Genomic DNA, 22,965 nt, shown 5'->3' with positions numbered 1-22,965 from the left:
CCCCTAACTGCCCCTTCCCACAGACAACCATCAGTTTGTTTTCTAAGTCTGTGAGTGAAGTCTGGGGCTACTAGTGGTTCTTCACTTTAGATGATTTTGGTGATCTTTAAGTGAGATCAGGCATAAAGATCAGGCATAAAGCCTTTAGGACATGCCTAGCCTAGAGTTAAGGGCCCAGTAAAAGTTAGCTGGTCAGTGTTAATTGCTGTAATCCAGTGATAAACAACCCAGTCCGAGACTTTACCTCCACCACCCCTGACCCCAGCAGAGTGATGGTCTTAGTTCTGCCGTCACTCTTAATTTGTGGTAGCACGTATCATCACGCGATTTGTACCAGCCACTTGCTGATAAGTTTGTCGTCGCCCCCCTCCTCTCACCCCTGGAGTGGGGAGTCTCCGGTTATTTGGCGTTGTCCCCTGCATTCCTGGCACTGGGCCTGGTCCATGGTGGGCTTCCCAGAGGTGGCTGGGTTTTCTTGCATGAGCAAGTGGAGCAGCGCTGTCTCAGGCAGTGCTTCTCCCGGGGGTGGAGTAGTTTTGCTCCTAGGGGAAAATCTGGTACCGTCTGGAGACTGTTGGTTGTTAATGTCTGGGAGAAGGGGTTGCTACTGGCATCTAATGATCAGAGGCCAGGGGTGTTGCTCAACATCCTACAATGCACCAGACCCTCCTCCAAAATGAAGAATGATCCGACCCAAAATGTCAGCAGGACCAAGGTTGAGAAACCCTGGTCTAACCCTTGACTGCCTTAGGTTGTGGACGCGTGGGAAAGGCATGGGGCTTGGGGGCCATCAACTGTTTGTTTGCAGTTTTCTTAACTGTAAAATAAAAGAATCCAACCTACTTCAAGGAGACTTTGAGAAGAAAGGGGGATTATACAGATGTGTGCCTAGCGACTCTGCCTGATTCGTTTCACTTTGATAGGTCCTGGCCACCTGTGATCTTTTTAAAAAATAGACATTAGTATTATTACTGTTATTCTTGTTTTGGAGCGGTTTTAGGTTCATAGCAAAGTTTGAAGAAAGGTTCAGAGATTTTCTGTATACCTCCTGCCCCCACGCATGCATAATCTCTCCTCTATTGTCATCATCCCCCACCAGAGTGGTACATTTGTTACAGCTGGTGAACCTACACTGACACATCCTTTTCCCTCGTAGTCTGTGGTTTACATTACAGTTGACTCTTGATGTTGAAAAGTCCTTGAACAAATTTAGTATCACACAGAGTCTTTTCATTGCTCTGAAAATCTGTGCTCTGCCTGTTTTCCCTCCCTGTTTCTCAGCCCCTGGTGAGTAAACTGCTGATCTTTTTACCGTCTTCATAGTTCAAGAATGTCGTATAGTTGGACTCATACATATGTAGCCTTTTCAGATTGGCTTCTTTCCCTTAGTAATGTGCATTTAAGTTTTGTTCACGTTCTGATAGCTCATTTTAAAGTGCTTAATAATATTCCATTGTCTGGATTATCCATTTATTGACCAAAAGACATCTTGGTTGCTTCCAACTTTTGATAATTACAAATAGGACTGCTCTAAACATCCATCCATTCAGGTATTTGTCTGGATATAGTTTTCAACACCTTTGGGTGAATACTAAGCAGCATGAACGCTGGCTCATATGTTAAGAGTATGTTAGTTTTGTAAGAAACCTCCAGTCTGTCTTCCAGAGTCGCTGTACCATTTTGCATTCTTGTTAGCAAACAGTGAGCATTCCTTTTGCTGCACATCTTCACCAATATTTGGTGTTGTCAGTATCCTGGATTTTGGCCATTCTAGTAGGTATACCAGAGAAGGCAATGGCACCCCACTCCAGTACTCTTGCCTGGAAAACCCCATGGACAGAGGAGCCTGACGGGCTGTGGTCCATGGGGTCGCTAAGAGTCGGACACGACTGAGCGACTTCACTTTCACTTTTCACTTTCATGCACTGGAGAAGGAAATGGTAACCCACTCCAGTACTCTTGCCTGGAGAATCCCAGGGACGGGGGAGCCTGGTGGGCTGCCGCCTATGGGGTCGCACAGAGTCGGACACGACTGACGTGACTTAGCAGCAGCAGCAGCAGCAGTAGGTATACAGTGGTGTCTTCTTGTTTTAGTTTGTATTTTCCTGATGACAGAAGATGTGGAGCATCTTTTCATATGCTTATTTGCTGTCTATATGTCTTCTTTGGTAAGGTGTCTGTTAAGGTCTTTGACCCATATTTTGACCTTAATTGAGTTGTTTGTTTTCTTGTTGTTGAGTTTTGAGAGTTCTTTGTGTATTTTGGGTAACAGTTCTTTGTTAACTATTCTTGTGCAAATACTTTATCCCAGTGTTTGCTTATCTTTACATTCTCTTGACAGTGTCTTTCACAGAGCAGAAGCATCTCTTTTAATGAAGTCCAGTTTATGGATAATGCCTTTGGTGTTATATCCAAAAAATCATCCTCAAATGCCAAGACCATCTAAGTTTTCTCCTATGTTATCTTCTAAGAATTTTACATTTAGGTCTGTGATCCATTTTGAGTTAATTTTTGTTAAGGGTGTAAGGTCCGTGTCTAGAATCATTTTTTGCATGTGGATGTTGTTTTTGTTCAGTTGCTAAGTTGTGTCTGACTCTATGCGACCCCACGAGCTGCAGCACGCCAGGCTCTCCTGTCCTCTACTATCTCCGGGAATTTGCTCAAACTCATGTCTTTTGAGTCAGAGATGCTATCTAACCATCTAATCCTAAGCTGCCCTCTTTCTGTCTTTCTCAGCATCAGGGTCTTTTCCAATGAGTCAGCTCTTCGCATCAGGTGGCCAAAGTATTGGTGTTTCAGCTTCAGCATCAGTCCTTCCAAAGAATATTCAGGACTGATTTCCTTTAAGGTTGACTCAGGAGTCTTCTCCAGCATCAGTTCTTTGACACTCAGCCTTCTTTATGGCCAAACTCTCACATCCATACATGACTATTGGAAAAACTATATTTTTTGACTGTATGGACCTTTGTCAGCAAAGTGATGTCTCTGCTGTCTAGGCTTGTCATAGCTTTTCTTCTAAGGAGCAAATGTCTTATAATTTCATGAATGCATGTGGATGTACAGCACCATTTGTTGAAGAGACTATCTTTGATCCTTTGTAAAGATTAGTTGACTTTATTTGTGAAGGTCTACTTCTAGGTGGGCTTCCCTTGTGACTGAGCTGCTAAAGAATCTTCCCGCAGTGTGGGAGATCTGGGTTTGATCTCTGGGTTGGAAGATCCCCTAGAGACAGGATAGGCTACCCACTCCAGTATTCTGGCCTGGAGAATTCCGTGGACTGTATATAGTCCATGGGGTCGAAAAGAGTCGGACACAACTGAGCCAGTTTCACTTTCACTTTTCTTTTTCACTTCTAGGCTTTCTGGCATGTTAGATTTAGAATTGCTATGTCTTTTGGGAAAATTGACCCTATTATCATTGTATATTTTCTCTCTTTATCCCTGTTAACTTTCCTTGCTTTAAAGTGGGCTCTGCTTGAAAGTAATATAGCTACTCTGCTCTCTTTTGATTTGTGTGTTCATGGTATGTCTTTCTCTGTTCATTTACTGTTAATTTGTATGTGTCTTTTTTGTTGTTATTGTAGGTGGCATATAGCTGGGTCTTATTTATTGATGCATTCTAACAGTCTCTGTCTTTCAGTTAATTGGTCCATTGATGTTTAAAGTGATTTTGGTTGTCCTCCTTGGTGTCCTCTAATCTTTGTGTATCTGTGGTTTGGTGTCTGATTTCGACTGAGTGGAAATTCTGCATCATTGTTACTTCAAATATTCCTTCTGGTCCTCTCTTCTCCTCTGGTATTCCCATCACATGTATATGACACTTCTTTGTAGTTGTCCCAGAGTCTTGGATATTTAGTTCTGTTTTTGTTTGTTTTCAGTCTTTTTTTCCCTTTGCTTTCCAGTTTTGGAGATTTCTATTGAAATATTATCAGAATATTCTTTCTTTCTTAGAATTTCCATTTTTCTGCTTGCATCACTGTTCTGTTCTTGCATGCTGTCTACCTTATCCATCAGAACCCTTAGCATGTTACTCATAATTGTTTTAAATTCCTAGTCTGATCATCTCAACATTCCTGCCGTATTTGCATCTGGTTTTAATGCTCACTCTGTCTCTTCAGATGGTGCTCTTTGCGTTTCGGTATTTTTTGTGATTTTTTTTCTTGATATTCAGACGCGATGTAGTGGATAAAAGGAATGACTGTAACCTGGTCCTTTGGTATTGTGAGGCTAGGGTGCAGAGGGAGAAGAAATGTCCTGTAGTCCTGTGACCAGGTCCCAGTTCAGTAGGGAGCCCACGTCCCTGGACACTGTACTTCACAAGTGTTTCTCAGCTTCTCTTCCCCTCAGGTGGGAGAGGATGGCTGAAGGTGGCTGGCGTTGGGTATTGCCTTTCCTCTGGTTAACTGGCTCCCGTAATACTCCAGTGGGTTAGGTGCCTATGAAATAATTTCTTCTGAAGCAGAGCTTGTTGAAAAGAACAGGGTGCCCTTGTGCATTTCAGCTTGGTTCCTTCTCTTTTCCTCCTACTGAAAGTGCCAGGTAGTCTTTCTCTGATGGTCACTGAGAGCAAACTTGAGTTCCAGGAGGTAAAACTCACAGAAGTGTGGAGAATCCACGATGTCTAGATCCACCTAGAGTTTTGTAAGGTCTTTTCTTGTCCACACTGAGCCTCCAGCGGCTGTCCATCTGCAGCTCAGAGTTACCTACGCTTGACACTGGTTCCTGCAGAGGTTTCAGCTGATGGGTTTCAGCTCTGGTAAGTTGTGATTTTCTGGTTCTGCCTTTCTGTCTCGATTTTGGGGGGCAGTGGTTTGCTGGGTGACCTTACCTCTGATACATCTAGGGAGGGTAGTTGATTTTTCAGCATTTAGGCTTTTACTTATTTTTATGACAGACTATTTCTAAGCCCCTTGCATGCTGGACTGGAAACCAGAAATCTCCCCATCATCTTTTGACTACCTTTCCTATATTGGAGAAAATCCCCACATTACAAGGTCTGCCTGCCAGAACATGAGTCAGAACTCAGTTCCCATCTTTCCCTGCAGCCAGGGCACAAGCACATGATCTGGCTTTGCCGAGTGGATGCTCAGTGTGAGTTTGATTTGGAAGAGGGCAGGTAGCTCGAGGGGTAACGAATCTGCCTGTCAGTGCAGGAGACATGGGTTTGATTCCTGGGTCAGGAACACCCTTTGGAGGAGGAAATGGCTACCCATCCAGTATTCTTGCCTGGAAAATCCCATGGATAGAGGGACCTAGAAAGCTATAGTTCATGGGGTCACAGAGAGTCTGACATGGCTAAACACACACAAAGCAGCTTGTGTGTGAAGCTGCCATTTCAGCTGACCTAACAGGCAGCCTAGGCAACCTGCTTTTGTTGTGGGTTCTGAGGAGGGTTTCTCATCTCAGATCCTGGGATAGTTTTAAGCATCATTGGTGGCCCCCTTAGCCTCAAGCTGATTGATTCTCCAGGCTTCCTAACAAGACTGTGATCATCCAAGAGAATTTTAATTTTCTCCATAGCCTTTCATCTTTTGTTGCTTATTTCTGAGTTGAATACACATTGGACCTACTTCCTCATCTTCAGTTCTTATTTGGGATTAGAAACAGATAGCTGTGTTTTTGACTTATATTTTTTAATAGTAGCTGTTAATCACTACCAGCCTTATGTATCACTCTAATTCACAGAGCACCATTTCTTCATCCTAGTTAATCCTTAAGATAACTTTATGAAATAGACAAGTAAATGTTGTCATTTTGCCCTGTTGTTGTTGTTTTGACAGGTAAGTAGGATTTATTGGTAGGCATGAGTAAGGAGGGAACCGTGCCAACACTCTCATGAGTGCAGGGCCCACCGATTGTTCAGAGGGCCATAGTTAGGGATGTATCTGACCCCACAGCCATCTAGGATGAGCCGCTTTTCTGCCCCCATGTTTTCAAATTCATCCGCATTAAATTTAGTAAATCCCCACTTCTTGGAGACGTGGATCTTCTGGTGGCCAGGGAACTTGAACTTGATCCTGCAGACGGCCCCAGTTACAGGCTCCTTGTTCTGCACCTTGGTGCAGATGGACATTAAGACTTGGCCCGTGTGGACCCTGGCCACTGGGCTTTCCAAAGAAACCAGGCATATATGTCTGGAACCTGCACTGGGGACAGCATGCCAACCCTGGAATGTGCACTGGGAAGAGTTGTCTCCAAAGTCCCTTAGGGCAGCCTCTGTGTACACTGCTCTGGAGGCTTCTGTTTGCAGCCACTGTACACTGGGCCCCTCTGGGGAAAAGAACATAGTCGACTTAATCGGCTGCAAAGCATTTTGCCCTTTTTATAGATGAGGAAACTAAAACTTGGAGATGCTAACTGACTTGTCCAAGATCACCAAGTTAGCAACATACTGAAACCCCAAACTTGGTGATGTTTGCTTTTGACATGATGAGCAAGCAATGCTTTCTCCGTAAGGAGCTGAAAATATAGAGAGACAAATGTCTACTTCAGAGAAGACTTATGCTGTCTCTTGTCAAATTTTTAGTCTTGGGAACATTTACTGGAATGTTAGCTTTAGCTTAATAATAATAAAATCTAAAATTAGAGTGTTTAAAGTTATTTTGGCATAACGGAACCCACAGCTAAAACACTGCCATTCATTTCTTAATTGCTGTACTCTGCTTCTTCATACAGAAATTTCATGGTGATGGCTTTATCATTGTCTAATGTTTGTCTACAACCCATTTCATAAACTACTGACTCCTTCTGATAAAATATTTCCACATCCCTGAAATAACCCACTTCATAGTTACCTAGTGGGTTAACATTTGTGGTGTCTGCTGCTTTATAAGTCAGCTGTTGAGTGACTTGAACATTTGAGGGTCGACTACACAGAAAGGTTGTGGTTTGAATACTGCTTAACATGATATCTTGTTTGTATATTAGTTCCGGTAACTTTTTATAGTTACTGCTCTTCATTTATTAGACCATGGGGAACCGTGGGATGAGGAATGAGTGATTCAGTGAAGTCAATGAAAACTTATTTTTCTTAAACATGATGAGACACTTCATTTTTATCCCTCTTGAGTGAATGGTAACTGCGGTTTTGGGGAATTTCAAACTTTCTTTTACAGCTACTGATTGTATCAGTTAAGGTTCACTTACAGAGAACAGAATCCACTCCAGCTGGTTTAAGCAGAGGGAAATTTATTACAGGGTGTTAAATGACTTATGGAATTTGTTGGAAAGGTGAAGAAACAAACTTCAGTTTGAGCTCTTAGGAGTGGCTTGCAGAGCCTCGCTGCGGAGCAAGCCACCAGGGGAGCAGTTGCCTTTTGTGCAATCATGAAACTGCTCACCAAACTGGGGGTGTTTCAGAACCATGCTGCCGCTGCCATGGCAGGGAGAAAACGAGAACTTCCTGATGGAAGACCAGCCAGTTCCAAGGATGATGCTTGCTGGCAGAAAGAGCAAAGGGATGGCCCCTACCTTCCAAATCTTCGCTTTCCAAAACTTTGCCTCCCACATCTCACTTAATTTCCTCTGATCGACAGCACCTAGGTCACTTAGCTGCAAGGGATTCTGGGAAATGTAGTTTAACCTTCCAGTCTCTGCAGTGTAGGAAGATACAGTGGGAAGAAAGTGCAGCCCCAGCTTCTGAGTTATTAGGTCACACACACGAGTGCTTTCCATGGGACTCAGGACCACCCACTCTGAAGGTTTCTCCCACCTCTCCATTTTCTGCTTGTCAGCGCATACAAACAAGCATGCATGTGCTTACACACACACAGAGTAGCTTTTGATGAGCTGCCTCTCTGGTTTTCTCTTCATATCTAAAGTAAACAATTACTTCATGACAGTAGAATTTTCAGTGTAAGTCTGAGCTTGTCTTGCCTGTCAGACCTTTCAGGTTTGGGAGGGTGGTGGAAGAACTGTTGCTGAGTGAGGTAGCAAGCTGAACGAGGTCTGGTGTCCTGGGTTCTAACCCAGTGGTTCTCAGCCTGGTCCATCATCATCTCGTGGTGAAGCTTTAAAGGTACCCATTCCAGAGATTCTAATCCAGCTGGACTTTGCCGTCTAATGTGATCAGCCTGGGGATTGATAAAACCCCAAAGCCCTGAGGCAATGCAAACATGCAGGCCGGCAGTGGATCTCAGACCCAGTCAGACAGGATTTTACATTAACCACAGCTGTGGTTCCTACACTTTACAAGCATCAAGGTCACCTGGAGGACTTGTTAAACCATATTTGATTGCTTGATCCTGCCCTCAGAGTTTCTGATTTGGTAGATTTGGGGCGGAGTGTGAGAATTTGCGCTTCCATTAGCCTAACAGGAGCTACCTGTTTTCCTTGTAAAGATTTGATTTCTACTCGCCTGAAAGTTTTTCTTTAAGAACATGTTCAGAACTCCTACTTACTTTCTGACCTTTACTGGAGCAGGGAACGTGGAGGAGTAAGGTGTCTGCGAGGAGATTGCGGTCTTACGTGGCTCGACCTTCCCAGTGTAAGAAGAGAACTTTTCTGCATGTTTTCTTCTTCAAATTAATATCCCTGATTTTTTTGTAGGGTATGTTTGTTCCCCCTCAACACCTCTGGTTAGACCTAGCAACTATTTTAAGTGCACAGTTCCGTACCTCTGCAGTTTGTTAAAGCAATGAGCCCTCAACTGAATCTTGATTCCAGAGTAAGAAAGCCAGTTTAAATAATATTCCTACATATAAAAAAATCTTTTCCAGTGTCTTCCTCTGTTTGGCTGCTCTAACTCATATTAAAATGAAAGTGAATTTATTTGTCCTCAAAAATCTCTTTCTGGGTTTCCTTGCCATGCGTCTTACTGCCGGCTTTTTAAAACCAGTCCTTCAAGTTATATTATTGTTGGCTGTTTTTTTTTTTTTTTTCTGTATTTGGAATGTACCTAGCCAGTATATGTGTTTTGCAAATGCTATTGATAACCTATTTAAACTGTTATTTATGATGTTTGTCTTGTCAAAAATGTTACATATTCAGTGATCCTCAAATTTTGCCCTGTGGAACATACTTTGGGGGGATTGACCTGAAATTTCTATACTATCATTAAACAAAGGTAAAGGTCTCCCAGTTTACGGAAAAAGATAATGCATAGTTTCCATTTTTAACAGCCCCCGCCACCTGCTTTCTTCCTTAATCTTCCACTTGTTTGAATGTTATGTGCTTGTGTATAAATTTCTTTATTAAGTAGCAAATGGTGATATTTCATAGTCGTCTGCCAAGAATCCTTTTTCTTCTGGGTGATTTACTCCCTAACAATGTTTGAAAATTACTTTATTTAAAACTTTTGATATAAAAATAATGTTTTAATGGTGGCATCTATTCTCACAAACATAAATTCAGAACAGTAATGGTAAAGCAAACCAGGCAACTAGGTAGTAAGAATAATAGCTGTAAATGCTGCTGCTGCTGCTAAGTCGCTTCAGTCGTGTCCGACTCTGTGCGACCCCTCTGACGGCAGCCCACCAGGCTCCACTGTCCCTGGGATTCTCCAGGCAAGAACACTGGAGTGGGCTGCCATTTCCTTCTCCCAATAACTGCAAATATTTACATGCTATTAGTATTTGAGACGGAGAAGGCAATGGCACCCCACTCCAGTGCTCTTGCCTGGAAAATCCCATGGATGGAGGAGCCTGGTAGGCTGCGGTCAACGGGGTCGCTAAGAGTCAGACACGACTGAGCGACTTCACTTTCACTTTTCACTTTCATGCATTGAAGAAGGAAATGGCAACCCACTCCAGTGTTCTTGCCTGGAGAATCCCAGGGACGGGGGAGCCTGGTGGGCTGCCATCTATGGGATCACACAGAGTCGGACACGACTGAAGTGACTTAGCAGCAGCAGCAGTATTTGAGAAATATATACTTGTATATAAAACAGTGAAAATTAGCCTTTGGAGAAAAAGCTACAGTTTGAGAAACTTCTAAAGCCTGATGAACTAAGGCTTGTCAGGTGATGCCACGTGAGCTTGCCTGAACAGGTGTTCTGAGTTGGCTTAAAACGGGAGGGCCGCATAGCTAGTGAGTTGAGAGCTCAGGTCTGCCCCCCACAAGCCAGGGCAGTCTGATACTGGAGCATGTTCTCAATCGTAGCACTGGATGGACACTACAAACTGGTGGTACTGGGAGAAACTGGGAGAGTCTTGATTTTTAGGCATGTGCCGTTTTACACTAGGGGTAACATAAGCTATGGTCAGTTTAAGGCTGCCTGTGATGTGAGTCAGTGAGACCAGCACAGTAAGGGGGTGGAAGATTTGGAACTTGACCTCCGCTCAGAAAACACTTAGAAATGTCAGCAAAAAGTGTTGCTAAATCTGACTTTCAGGGAAATAAGTGACTCTTTCTGAGTCTTGGTTTCCCCTTCTGTCAAATGAGTGCAATAATATGCTCTGTCTGAGTCTCAGGTCTGCCACGGGGATCCAGTGGCGTCAGAGTCCTGCTCTGAAAACTTCTAAGTGTTCTGTCCACATTAGGTGACATGGCTTAGAAGCGCTGGGCCGCCATGTGGATGGGTTTCTCCTGTGCCCTCCGCCCTGGGAGAGTTACAGACTGAAAGCTTTCTTTCTCTCACAGAGGGGTATTCCTGGCGGTGAGTGATGACTGTGCGTCCTGGGATCAGTAAGGAGAAGAATGCTGTGGGCGTTCAGGGCGGGGGAAGTTCACTCTGAAATAGCATTGCCCAGGGAAGGCTTTATGAAGTGTGTGTGGCAGAGTGAATTAATTTGATTTTAAAGGATGTGTAATTCAGATGGAGTAAGAATAGTTCACTTTGTGGAAACTTACCTTTGCTTTTAAAAGGAAACCCAATTAAGTGCTGAGGGTCACCATATGCCTTTTAAAAAAATGTTACTTATGGTCTTGAGATGTAGAACTTGGAGGGAATGTCTTTTCTCTCTCGAAGAGGATGGAAACGTCTCATGCTGTCCCATCTCCAATAGTATTTGTCCTCCCCACCTTTCTCAGAGTATAGACCCGAACGGAGGGGATCTTGTGAGGCTCTCAACAGCACTATCATCAGTCTTAGGTTGGTTTTGCTGTCGATTTTTATATTTTTTTTCTCTTTAATTGAATAGCAGAGAACACTCAGTGATTGAGGATTTTAAAAAGATTACAAATTCTTATGGATAAAAATAGCACTGGTGGTTACAAGTACTCAGCAGAAGTTAGGAGTTATCAGTCTTGGTTTGGGAAACAAGGTGACCAGCTAACTGGTTTCAGGAAAACTACCTCTCCTATTCCAATGATTAGTTAATAAAATTATTCCTGACAGTGGCGGGCCAAGGAGCTCAGGCAGTTACATATTTCAAGACAGAGAACCCATTGTCCAAAGATCTCAGGAGAGCCTTTGCAGACACCCCGAAGGGATTTAGAACAATTTGCATAAATCTCCCCATGGATGGCGACACGACTCCGGTATTGGGGTGGTTCCAGGAACCCCTCCTTGGCTGTATCATGGGGTGATGCTGTGCTTGGGGAGCGTTCAGTCTCATGACGGTTTCTGCCAGCAGGACTGGGTGATGGGATGCTGAATAAGCCCACTGTTTGGTTCCACATAAGGACTCTTTTGTGTTGGCCTGGGGCAGCCATGTTCAAGTTTGTCTTCTCTTTCCCCAGTGATGTTTTTGGACTTTGTGGGCTGGAGAATTAAGCACAACACCTATTCTGAGCTAATCTGTCAAGCTTTGCTCTTGAAAGGTAACCATAGCCCCTTGTATTCCAGAACGTGGTAAATAATAATCATACATTTGGAGATTTATGATTTCTTTTTTTCTCGTTGAAATACAGTTGATTTATAATATTAGTTTCAGGTGTACAACATTGTTCAATATTTTTATGGATTATATTCCTTTTAAAGTTATTAGAAAACAATGATTGTATGCTGTACAATTGGAGACTTCTGGATTTTTTGATAAAGTTGGGGAGAAGAGGATACTGGTGGACAGGACCAGATTGCTGGGTGTTCATGCCTGTCCATTGTGGAACCATGGGAATTAATTGCCTTCTGTCTGTGAATATTATTTGCCTTACTCACTAACTTCTCTAAAAACTACGTTTTCTTGCATACTTAACAAGTTGTACTTTAATATTTAATATTCCCCTGTGAAAGGGTTTGGGTCACTCTGGGTTGCAGTTTAAAATGCCAGGTGGTTGCAAGTCTGTTTTAACTTTTTTTTTTCCTTATTCATTTTGGGAAAAAAAGATATATATTAAACACTGCATATTAGGAGCTTTTGTTTCTTGTATGGAATGTTATCATTCTAGAAGCCTCATAAGAAGTCTCATTTAAAATCCAGAGAGTAGTTTAAGCACTGGGTAAATTTAGTGCTTTAAGTGCAGAAATGAAATTCACTGATTTCTAACCTGGAGTTTATTTTCTCTCAGTCTGCGAGCTTGATTTCTCAGCTTTGTTCTAATAATATAAACATTTTTATGTTTATTTATAGGTGGCTTTAACCAAGAGAGCAGATCCAGCTGAACTTAAAACAATATTTTTGAAGGTCAGTATAAAGGAATCTGTTTGTTTCTCATTTGTGTTCTACAACTTTTAAAGATGATTTTCAAGCAGCCCTCTTTTTCATTCATTTTTAAAAACATCCCCAGAAGTACCTTTACTTAAGACTTGTAAAAGAGATCCTTTACAATTTTGTCTGTCTTTTAAAATGTGTCACATACTTGTAGGCAGCTGGCTGTGATGGCTGCATGGTTTGTATTTTACTTTCTCTGGTCTCACATGATGTTCAGTACCGAAAAGGGGTTGTTGGGAGTTTAGTCTCATTTACCTTTCCAAGATCGTCCTGTGCAGCAGATGATACTAAAGCTTTCCGTCCTAAGAGGTTTAAAGCTCTTTGTAAACACCTTTCGTCATCCGTCATTCATCCAGAATGTACTACCGTGGTCTCTCCTGAGCAGAACATTGCTGTTGTTATTACCATCATGATACCATTTAACTTCAGCTGTGCTGTGCTTGAGGCAGCCTCAGTACAAGTAACAGTAGGTACTACATTGCACTGTACAAATTTATTTCCTTCGTTTCTTGTATTTTCACCTCTGTGATATTGGGCACTGAGTGACTAATACTCATAAAGTCTGCCTCAGGTCCGAAACACTGAATCAGATTTAAGGTTATTTAACTGGCAATAAAAGTACTCAAAAGAAGAAAGGCCATTTTTGTAAAGATAATTTTGAAAAGTACATATGTAGACCTTTTCTAAACATGGTGAGAAGGTAGGTGTGGTGTATTTAAAGAACCCAAGGCTTCAAGTGAGAAACTTGTTCTGCTGCTGTGTATATATGGCTTAGGAAGTTATTAATTCTCCTAGCATCATTTTCCTTATCAAAATGTGTTACTGTTAAAAATTGAGGAATCGGGGAATTTGAATACTGATAGATTATTTGATATAAAGTAATTATGAATTGATTTTTAGGCTAGGTAATAATTTTCTGAATATGGAAACTATAAAGAGTTTTTTAGAGATGTACACTGCAGTATTTATAGGTGAGATTATGATATCTGAGATTTGGTTTTAAATAACCCAGTTTTGGTGGTGTAGGAAAAATAGGCAGTATGATAATTTTTGCAATTGGAAAATGGGGTATTGAGTTTACTGTTTACTCTGTGTATATTTGAACATGTACATAATGTTATAAAAAGTTGTAAAGTTTCCGTTAAAAAAACTTACTTGAAAGTGGTGTGTATTACACATGCACCTGATATGCAGTAGATATTGATTCAGTAAATGCTTGAAATTAAGTCATTCATAGAGACAGACTCCAAGAGAAAATGGGTAAAAAATATGAGAAAAAAAAGAATGAATTTGTAAAGTAGACTGGGTTATGTATTAGGAGGCAGAGTTCCTCATAAGCTTGTGTTTTGCCCAGAGAAGGTAAATACGGTCTAGCGACTCTCAGGTAGAAAAGGATTCCGGGTGGTGAAAGTCCAGCGGACAGAAACACACATTTCTCACCTGATGTCTGCTGCTGTGTGCGCCAGGCCCCCGGGACGGGGCTGAGGTGTATGTCGGGGGGGCGACAGACGTGTTTAGGCTGTGTATTTATGAGGTTTTGTTGTAAAGCTCTAATGATGTAATTCTGGAAGACCACTTGCAGAAGAGCCTGCGAGTGGGCTGCTAAAGAGCCTAGAGAGATGGACGAAGCTCATAAAATTGAGCCAGCAGAGTCACGATCATTCTCGGAACTCAGAATCTGTGACTTCTGTTTTCTAAGCCACCGGTAGCTGTGGGCACTGGGAAATGGGAACACCTTAGAGGGTCTCAGGAGATGGTGCATCTTGGATCCTTGTTGGTCTTCTTGATGTGATTCCGTGGAAAGGCTCCAGGTAGAAGCTGTGACCACAGTTTGAGGCCATGTGGGAGCTGATGAGGCTGGGTTAAGACTTATCTTTTCTGATGGCTGCATCACAGTGGCAGGGGAATTTTACTGGAGACAAGTGGGCTTGGCCAGGGAAACCCAGGGGAGGGTAGGAGTCCCTGCAGAGTTCTGGAGAGCCACCTGTGGGGCTTCTGTGTCGATGGGCCCGAAGGCTGGGGTGGAATCTTTGGGACCAAAAAGGAAGTGCTGTCCTCCCTTGGTGAGGCTGGGACTGCGTGGCATCTGAGTGAGAATTCCAGATGACTTAGTACAATGGGATGATGTGGGGGGAACTGTCCCTGAAGAAAAGAAGTGATCAGCAGTTTCTAGAAGGGATTGTGGATCTGGCAGAGGTTCGGGTGATCTCATCAGGCTTGGGTAGTGTGGTACCAATGCAAATCCACCTTGGCTCAGCAAGCTGAGGATCTCTTGTTTACTCTCTACCGCAGACAGTGCTGTGGGGGAAGAATAGGGAGCGAGGCGCCTTTGGGGGCTGTGCTAGGCACGTCTCCAGCGAGCCTGGGCTTTCTATTTTTTTTTTTTTTTTTTTCTTGAGTAAATTGTGGTTCATTTATTTATTTATTTTTTAAATTTATATTTTGTATTAGTGTATAGTTGATTGAGGGGCTTCCCTGGTGGCTCAACTGTAAAAAAAAAAAAAAAAAATCTGCTTGCAATGCAGGAGATGCAGGTTCAATCCCTGGGTGAGGAAGATCCCCTGGAAGAGGGCATGGCTACCCACTCCAGTATTCTTGCCTGGAGAATCCCTTGGGCAGGGATTTGGAAAGCTACAGTCCATGGGGTCTCAAAGAGTCGGACTTAGCATGCATAGTTGATTGACCATGAATAACTGAATCACTTTTCTGTCCACCTGGACTTGTTCTAAGAGTGAATCAGCAGTGAGCACTCTGTAAACCTATTTGCTGACTTTTTTCTGACATTTTTCCTGACTTTTCTTCCTTATAAATATCCCAACCTCTCTGCAACACTAGTTAGGTGATTCTCCTGTAGCTTAGAGGAGGTGGAAGGAATCTTCATTGTTCCTTTGAGACCAGATGTGCTGGTAATGGGGGAGTTGACAGCTGTGGCGAGCAGAGAGACCTAATGGAACTGAAACAGATAAGGAAACATGGGCCCTGGAGGACTAAAATGAGCCCTGTTCTGGCTTATTTTATGTTTTTCTTTTTTTTTTAAAGAGTTAAAATCAGTTCTTCTTCTGAAGTTGCTTACTGTCAGATGTTGGGGTTATAAAGATGAATTAATCATGGCTCCTGCCCTTAACTATCTCACTGTGTGTGTTTAAGTGTTTAAAAAAAAAAATCCACAATATGGTTGATATACGTTATATAGTACATAATATGGTTGATATGCATTGTGTAGTATTAATTAGCAAGCAGATAACGTGGGGCTAATTACATCTTCCTAGAGAGGGTCATTACAGTTGCTGGGCAGTGGTGATATTTGAGCTGCTGTTTATCAAATGGAGAATGTGGAGGATTGTGGAGCAAAGAAAGACAAAGGAAATAATAGTGTAAGCAAAAGCAGAGAACTCCAGGCATGGAGGTGCCCTGACACATAGACACTTGGGAAATGATGCTAGAATGGCAGGCAGAGTGGAACTTGGCATTAAACATCTCCAGCCTAAGGTGTTTGAATTTTTTTATGCAGGCTGCTTTAGTGACATGTGGCGGTTACTGTTTTGTCTGGATGTAGAAGTTGAAGTCTAGGTGTAGTCAGCTTTGTTTCCTACCTAAGTGTTGGGAACCTAAGTTTTTTTCTCTGCCTGACACTCCCCGTGCCTGCTTCATGTTAATAAACAGGTATGTATTTGAGTGTTTACGGGTTAAATGAAATGCCATGGAACTTTGCAGTGAGTGAGATGTGTAAAAAGGTATAAGCAGCATCCACGTCTTATTTAGAGATGTTCAGATTTTATACAGGAGACCAAATTTATAGGCATGAAGAAAGTTAAAAAAAAAAAGTATCTAAGTCATAGTACAGTCAAGGGTCACTTGTGTGGTTAAAGCAGACGCCACAGGAAATGGGAGGAGGGAGCAGTCCCTGTGGTGGGGAGAGGTGAGAGAAGGCTCCTTGGAGTGGGAACTTGAGGAGCCCTGCGGATGCCTGGGAGCTGGGGGCTGGGGGAGACACCCAGGGGGGCAGCGGAGGCTTCTGGGAACCAGGACCACATTGGAGGGAAGGCCTGGAGGTGGGTTTGGGAGCAAACCTCCTCCAGATTGAAGGATTTTTGCTCATTATTCAAATGTTTACTTAATTCAGCTCTGCACGAAGGAGTCTGCCAAATTTTACAGGGTGTGGGTGACAAAATTAGAAAGATGATTGGGAGTTTGGCATTTTTGCTAAACAATAGGAAGCCATTGAGGGTTTTCTGAGTTATCCAGTGACTTGGGTCCAAGATTGGATTGGTGCAGCAAGGTTAGGCAGCTGTGGGTGTAATCCCGGTGTGCCAGCCTAATAACTTGATTAGGGTTGTGGTAGCAGGAGGAATGGAGAATGGGCAAGTTAACACATTTTGAAGGACTGTTGGATTGAAAATGCCTGATCTTGTGTCATGGATGATTGTGGTGGTGGTGTTCAGGCGCTCAGTCCTGTCTGACTCTGTGACGCCATGGACTGCTACGGGCCAGGCTTCCCTGTCCTTCACCATCTCCTGAAGCTTTGCTCAAACTCATGTCCATTGAGTCAGTGATGTCATCCAGCCACCCCATCCTCTGTTGTCCCCTTCTCTTTCTGCCTTCAACATTTCCCAGCATCAGTGTCGTTTCTAATGAAGTTGGCTCTTCACGTCAGGTGACCAAAGTATTGGAGCTCCAGCATCAGTCCTTCTAATGAATATGCAGGATGGATTGACTGCTCGTGAACAGGGGGTAAATATGACCACTGGATATATAGCCTGGGGGCAGGGAAGTACCCGTATTAAGATGCAGAAATTGAGGAGACAACCATTAGCTCAAGTGAGAGTAAAGGAGGTGATAGTTACTGTTTAGAAGTGTAGAGCTGGAGGCAACTAAATGCCTTACTGTAGTGTAAGATGTGGGGAATGGGAAGACCAGACACGGGAAGCAGGTCATATTACAAATTGGGATAGTAATATGTAGTGAATTGCACTTGGAATTTTATAGTTCATCAACAAAAGCATAGTATATATTTTTAGAAGATTTTGTAGGGAAAATTGGAAAAATAATTTCCTCTTTGAAAACTTCTTTTCTTATGACAGAACAGTTCATATTTTTTGAAAATTTAAAAAAAAATGTGTATAAGGAACTGAAACATGTGATCCCTATATATTTAAATCTATCTGTATATATACGTATGTCTATTTAAGTCTATTTATATATGCATATGTCTGTTTTCCTGTTTCTCTGCCTCTGTGTATAATTTTTTTCCTTAACAGGAGGAAAAATACTATTTGGTATTCATTTTTTCCCTCACCTAATACATTATGAATACCTTTTCCTATAACTGAAAGCATTTCTGCTTTTTCTATTGCTATGATATTCTTATCTATGGCTGTTTTACCATAATTTATCTAGCCACTCTCTATTATTGGATGTTTAGTCATCTTCTCTGCTTTGCTATCATAACAACACTGTAATGAATAGCCCTGAAACTACATTTTTGCATATAGCTAGCATTTTCTTAGATACATTTATAGAAGTTGAATTGTTGAAGAATGGATTTACAACATTTTAAGGCTTTTGATTCTTGGCAGATTGCCTCTCAAGAAGGTTGCATCAATACACATTTTTGGTGGGAGTATGGGAGTTTACATTTTTCCTCATTGTGACGTCAACTCAGATAATTAAAAAAAACTGAGCAGCAACAATAAAAAGCCTTTCTGACAACTCGTTAAAAATTGTATCTTGTTTTAAATTTGTGGTTTTTATCATCAGCAACATATTTATTGAATATTCATGATACCTAATGACATTTAAACCTTTTCATTAAAATTTACAAATATACAGAATATAGAGTAGTAAATACCCACATAACCATCACCTAATTTATATAAGTTTTTGTCACGTTAGTTTCACATATAATATTTACTGATGTATTTCAGTGTAAGTTAGCTATCTCCGTGATTCACCCTAAATAGCATATCAGTTCGGTTCAGTTGCTCAGTCGTGTCTGACTCTTTGCGACCCCATGAATCACAGCATGCCAGGCCTCCTGGTCCATCACCAACTCCCAGAGTTTACTCAAACCCATGTCCATCGAGTCAGTGATGCTATCCAACCATCTCATCCTCTGTCGTCCCCTTCTCCTCCTGCCCCCAGTCCTTCCCAGCATCAGGGTCTTTTCCAGTAAATCAACTCTTCGCATGAAGTGGCCAAAGTGTTGGAGTTTCAGCTTCAGCATCAGTCCTTCCAATAAACACCCAGGACTGATCTCCTTTAGGATGGACTGGTTGGATCTCCTTGCAGTCAAAGGGACTCTCAAGAGTCTTCTCCAACACCACAGTTCAAAAGCATCAATTCTTCGACGCTCAGCTTTCTTCACAGTCCAACTCTCACATCCGTATGCGACCACTGGAAAAACCATAACCTTGAATAGATGGACCTTTGTTGGCAAAGTAATGTCTCTGCTTTTAAATATGCTGTCTAGGTTGGTCATAACTTTCCTTCCAAGGAGTAAGCATCTTTTAATTTCATGGCTGCAGTCACCATCTGCAGTGATTTTGGAGCCCAAAAAATGAAGTCTGACACTGTTTCCACTGTTTCCCCATCTATTTCCCTTGAAGTGATGGGACCAGATGCCATGATCTTAGTTTTCTGAATTTTGAGCTTTAAGCCAACTTTTTCACTCTCCCCTTTCACTTTCATCAAGAGGCTTTTTAGTTCCTCTTCACTTTTTGCCATAAGGGTGGTGTCATCTGCATATCTGAGGTTATTGATATTTCTCCCAGCAATCTTGATTCCAGCTTGTGCTTCTTCCAGCCCAGCGTTTCTCATGATGTACTCTGCATATAAGTTAAATAAGCAGGGTGACATTATACAGCCTTGACGTACTCCTTTTCCTATTTGGAACCAGTCTGTGGTTCCATGTCCAGTTCTAACTGTTGCTTCCTGACCTGCATATAGGTTTCTCAAGAGGCAGGTCATGTGGTCTGGTATTCCCATCTCTTTCAGAATTTTCCACAGTTTATTGTGATCCACACAGTCAAAGGCTTTGGCATAGTCAATAAAGCAGAAATAGATGTTTTTCTGGAACTCTCTTGCTTTTTCGATGATCCAGCGGATGTTGTCAATTTGATATCTGGTTCCTCTGCCTTTTCTAAAACCAGCTTGAACATCTGGAAGTTCACGGTTCATGTATTGCTGAAGCCTGGCTTGGAGAATTTTGAGCATTACTTTACTGGCGTGTAAGATGAGTGCAATTGTGTGGTAGTTTGAGCATTCTTTGGCATTGCCTTTCTTTGGGATTGGAATGAAAACTAACCTTTTCCAGTCCTGTGGCCACTGCTGAGTTTTGCAAATTTCTGACATATTGAGTGTAGCACTTTCACAGCATCATCTTTCAGGATGGAATTCTGGAAATAGCTCAACTGGAATTCCATCACCTCCACTAGCTTTTTTGGTAGTGATGCTTCCTAAGGCCCACTTGACTTCACATTCCAGGATGTCTGGCTCTAGGTGAGTGATCACACCATCGTGATTATCTGGGTCATGAAGATCTTTTTTGTACAGTTCTTCTGTGTATTCTTGTCACCTGTTCTTAATATCTTCTGCTATTGTCAGGTCCATACCATTTCTGTCCTCTATAGAGTCCATCTTTCCATGAAATGTTCCCTTGGTATCTCTAATTTTCTTGAAGAGATCTCTAGTCTTTCCCTTTCTGTTATTTTCCTCTGTTTCTTTGCATTGATCATAGCTCCTAATAGTTTTAAGATTTTCTATTGAGAAATGGCCATAATATATGCTAGTAAATATTATATATGACCATAATGTATCACTGTGCACTTAGTGAAATTAATGGTAGTTCCTTAATAACATAAAGTATTTGATCCATTTTCAAATTCTCAAGTATAATACTTTATTCTACCCGTGTAACAGGGAAGCAGGGCAAGAATGGTCAAATACAGTGATCAGTTGTGCAAAGCATTTTTCAGTGGCTGGAACACACTCAAGGAGAATTTGCCCTTCAGCCTCCAAACATGAATGGTTTGTGGCAAAACTGAGTGACTGCTGATTATGGTTCTGGCGTGTTCACAGTTGATAGACTGTTTTGTTCCACCAGTAGTGGGCAGGCCAGTCAGGCCCCCTGGCTTCTGAGGATACAGTATAGTGACCTTGCTTTCTTTTGCCACCGTATTCATAGGGTGTGGAGGTATGTCTTCCTGGTGACATTTGGTTTATTAGTCAGGCTTCTTGAGAGAAACAGAACCAGTATGAGAGAGCTCCATCTCTAGGTACTTATCTAGTGAGATTTATTATGAGGAGTTGACTCACACCATCCATTTTGGAGGCTGAGAAGCCCTAGGATGGTACTGTCTGGAGGCTGGAGACCCAGGAAAAGCTGTGTTGTAATTCAGTCCAAGTCCAAAGTCCTGAGAACAGGGTAGCTGATGATGTAAATCTCCATCTGAGGGTCAGAGAAGGAAGATAGGACACAGCTTATGCAATGGGGCAGGGAAAAAAGGGATGAATTCTTTCCTCCATCTTTTATTCCATTCTCAATGGATTGGGTGAAGCCCACCCATATTGGGGAGGGAAATCCAGTTTACTGAGTCCATGGATTTAAATGCAGTCTCATCCAGAAACGCCCTCACAGACACATCCAGAGACAGTGTTTTATCTGGGCACCTGTTGGCCAGTCAAGTTGATGCATAAAATTAACCAGTTAGTATTTTACTAGGTTATGCAAGGAATTCTAAAAGCATTCCCATTTCATAAGTATATATGTTTACTCATATTAAACTTCCAAAAATTGTAAAGGAGAGAAGCGTCAGGTCATTTATCAAATCTATTACTGAAGAAGGATTAAATAACATTTTAAAGGTGTGGTAGCTGCGAGGTATAGTCCACTCCCCTGACAGGGACCCTCTGTCCGTCAGTCTAAGGAAGAACCTTTGACATCTTAAAGTAGACTACCCAAGCCTTGGTGATGTGCTATTTTTTAAAACTGAAGAAAACTGTGTTTCTTGTGTCCATATTAACGTGTCCTTGTATTGAAGAGATGTTTTATCACCTCTGGAAAAACAAGTCAGATGAAATATCTGAGATTTTTTATTTGTAAACTATATTGAGGAATAAATCAAGTGCATCAATCAGAAATGTACAACCCATGCATGTTCATAAAGCGAATCCATCCACATAGCCAGCATCCTAGAAGCCCTCCGATGCCCTTTCTAATCAATACCCACCCTCCCAGGGGAGCTAGTCATCTGACTTCTGTCACCATGTGTTAGCTTTGCCTGGTTTTCTACTTTATATAAAATGAATAATACAATATGTTTTCCTTTTTTTTTTTTTTCTTTAACAATATGTATTGTGTCTAGCTTCTTTCACTGTTGCTCTTTATTGGTATGATTCATCCGTCACGTGTAGTCAGCGTTAGTTTATTCCACTCTGGGACTGTGCCACAATTCGTTGAAACATTCTGCTGTGGACATTTGAGTTATTTTCCATTTTTTGGCTATCCAAAATAATGCTGCTGTGGGGTGGGGTCAGCTTAGGGCTGTGGCACAGCCTGCTCTGGCCCCAGTCCCACCCAGCCTCTAACAAGGTGCACACGTGGGGGAGAAGGTGAAACCCTCCCAGAAATGCAGCCCTAGACCCTCAGGCCCTGGCTGCGCCCCAGACCAAGGCCGGGAGTGCTGTCATACCCGAGAGAAACCCAGCTCCCACCCCGAGGAGGGCAGCGATGGCCCCTGAGCAGAGGAGAAGCCCCCGCTTGCACCGGGCTGGCTCCAGCCCCATGTCCTCCCAGGGCAGCAGCTGCCAGCACAGCCTGGGGAAGACACCGCTCACGCTCACTTTAGGCCCGTTTCTCCCACCAGGGCCGCCGGGAGTGCTCCACGGACGCGCCTTCAAGGGCAGGAGGGGTAGATTTTCACCTAGTCTCATAAAGACAGAGAGTGTTAAAATGAGAAGACAGGAATATGTTTCAAATGAAAGAACAAGGAAAAAAAAAAAAAAAAAAACCCTGGGAAGAAACCCTAATGAAACACAGATAAGTAATTTACCTGATAAAAGAGTTCAAAGCATTAGTAATAAGAATCCTAATTGAACTGGGGAAAGAATAGATGAACACAAGGAGAATTTTTGTAAAGAGCTAGATAATATTAGAAAAGTGCTGACAGCATGGAAGAATACAATAACTGAGATGAAAAAAATACACTGGAGGATATTAACAAGAGATTAGGTGATATAGAATACATAAGTGATCTGGAAGATAAGAGGAATGCAAATTGCCCAGTAAGAACTACCCCCCCTCCCCCCAAAAAATTCTAAAAATTGAGGATAGTGTAAGGGACTTATGGGACAACATCACAGTCACTAACATTTGCATTATCGTGATCCCAGAAAAGCAAGATAGCGTTAGTGGTGAAGAACCCATCTGCCAGTACAAG

General features: G+C 42.3%; 1 protein-coding gene and 1 pseudogene across 2 annotated transcripts in view; one reads left to right on the top strand and one right to left on the bottom strand.

The window, feature by feature from the left end:
• The window catches only part of SLC25A13 (solute carrier family 25 member 13), a 224,425-nt gene that overhangs the window by 17,029 nt on the left and 184,431 nt on the right, over positions 1-22,965 (top strand). For both annotated transcript variants that reach the window (XM_065939668.1, XM_065939667.1), the window contains exon 2: positions 12,449-12,502. In XM_065939668.1, coding sequence (XP_065795740.1) covers positions 12,449-12,502 — 54 coding nt within the window. The remainder of the gene's footprint in view (positions 1-12,448; positions 12,503-22,965) is intronic.
• On the bottom strand, positions 6,186-6,306 carry LOC136171283 (small nucleolar RNA SNORA70; annotated as a pseudogene).

Source organism: Muntiacus reevesi, chromosome 6 (assembly GCF_963930625.1).
Source record: "Muntiacus reevesi chromosome 6, mMunRee1.1, whole genome shotgun sequence".
Lineage (NCBI taxonomy): Eukaryota > Metazoa > Chordata > Mammalia > Artiodactyla > Cervidae > Muntiacus > Muntiacus reevesi.
Note: the sequence above shows the minus strand (reverse complement) of the source record. Positions and strands in the feature narration are given on the sequence as shown.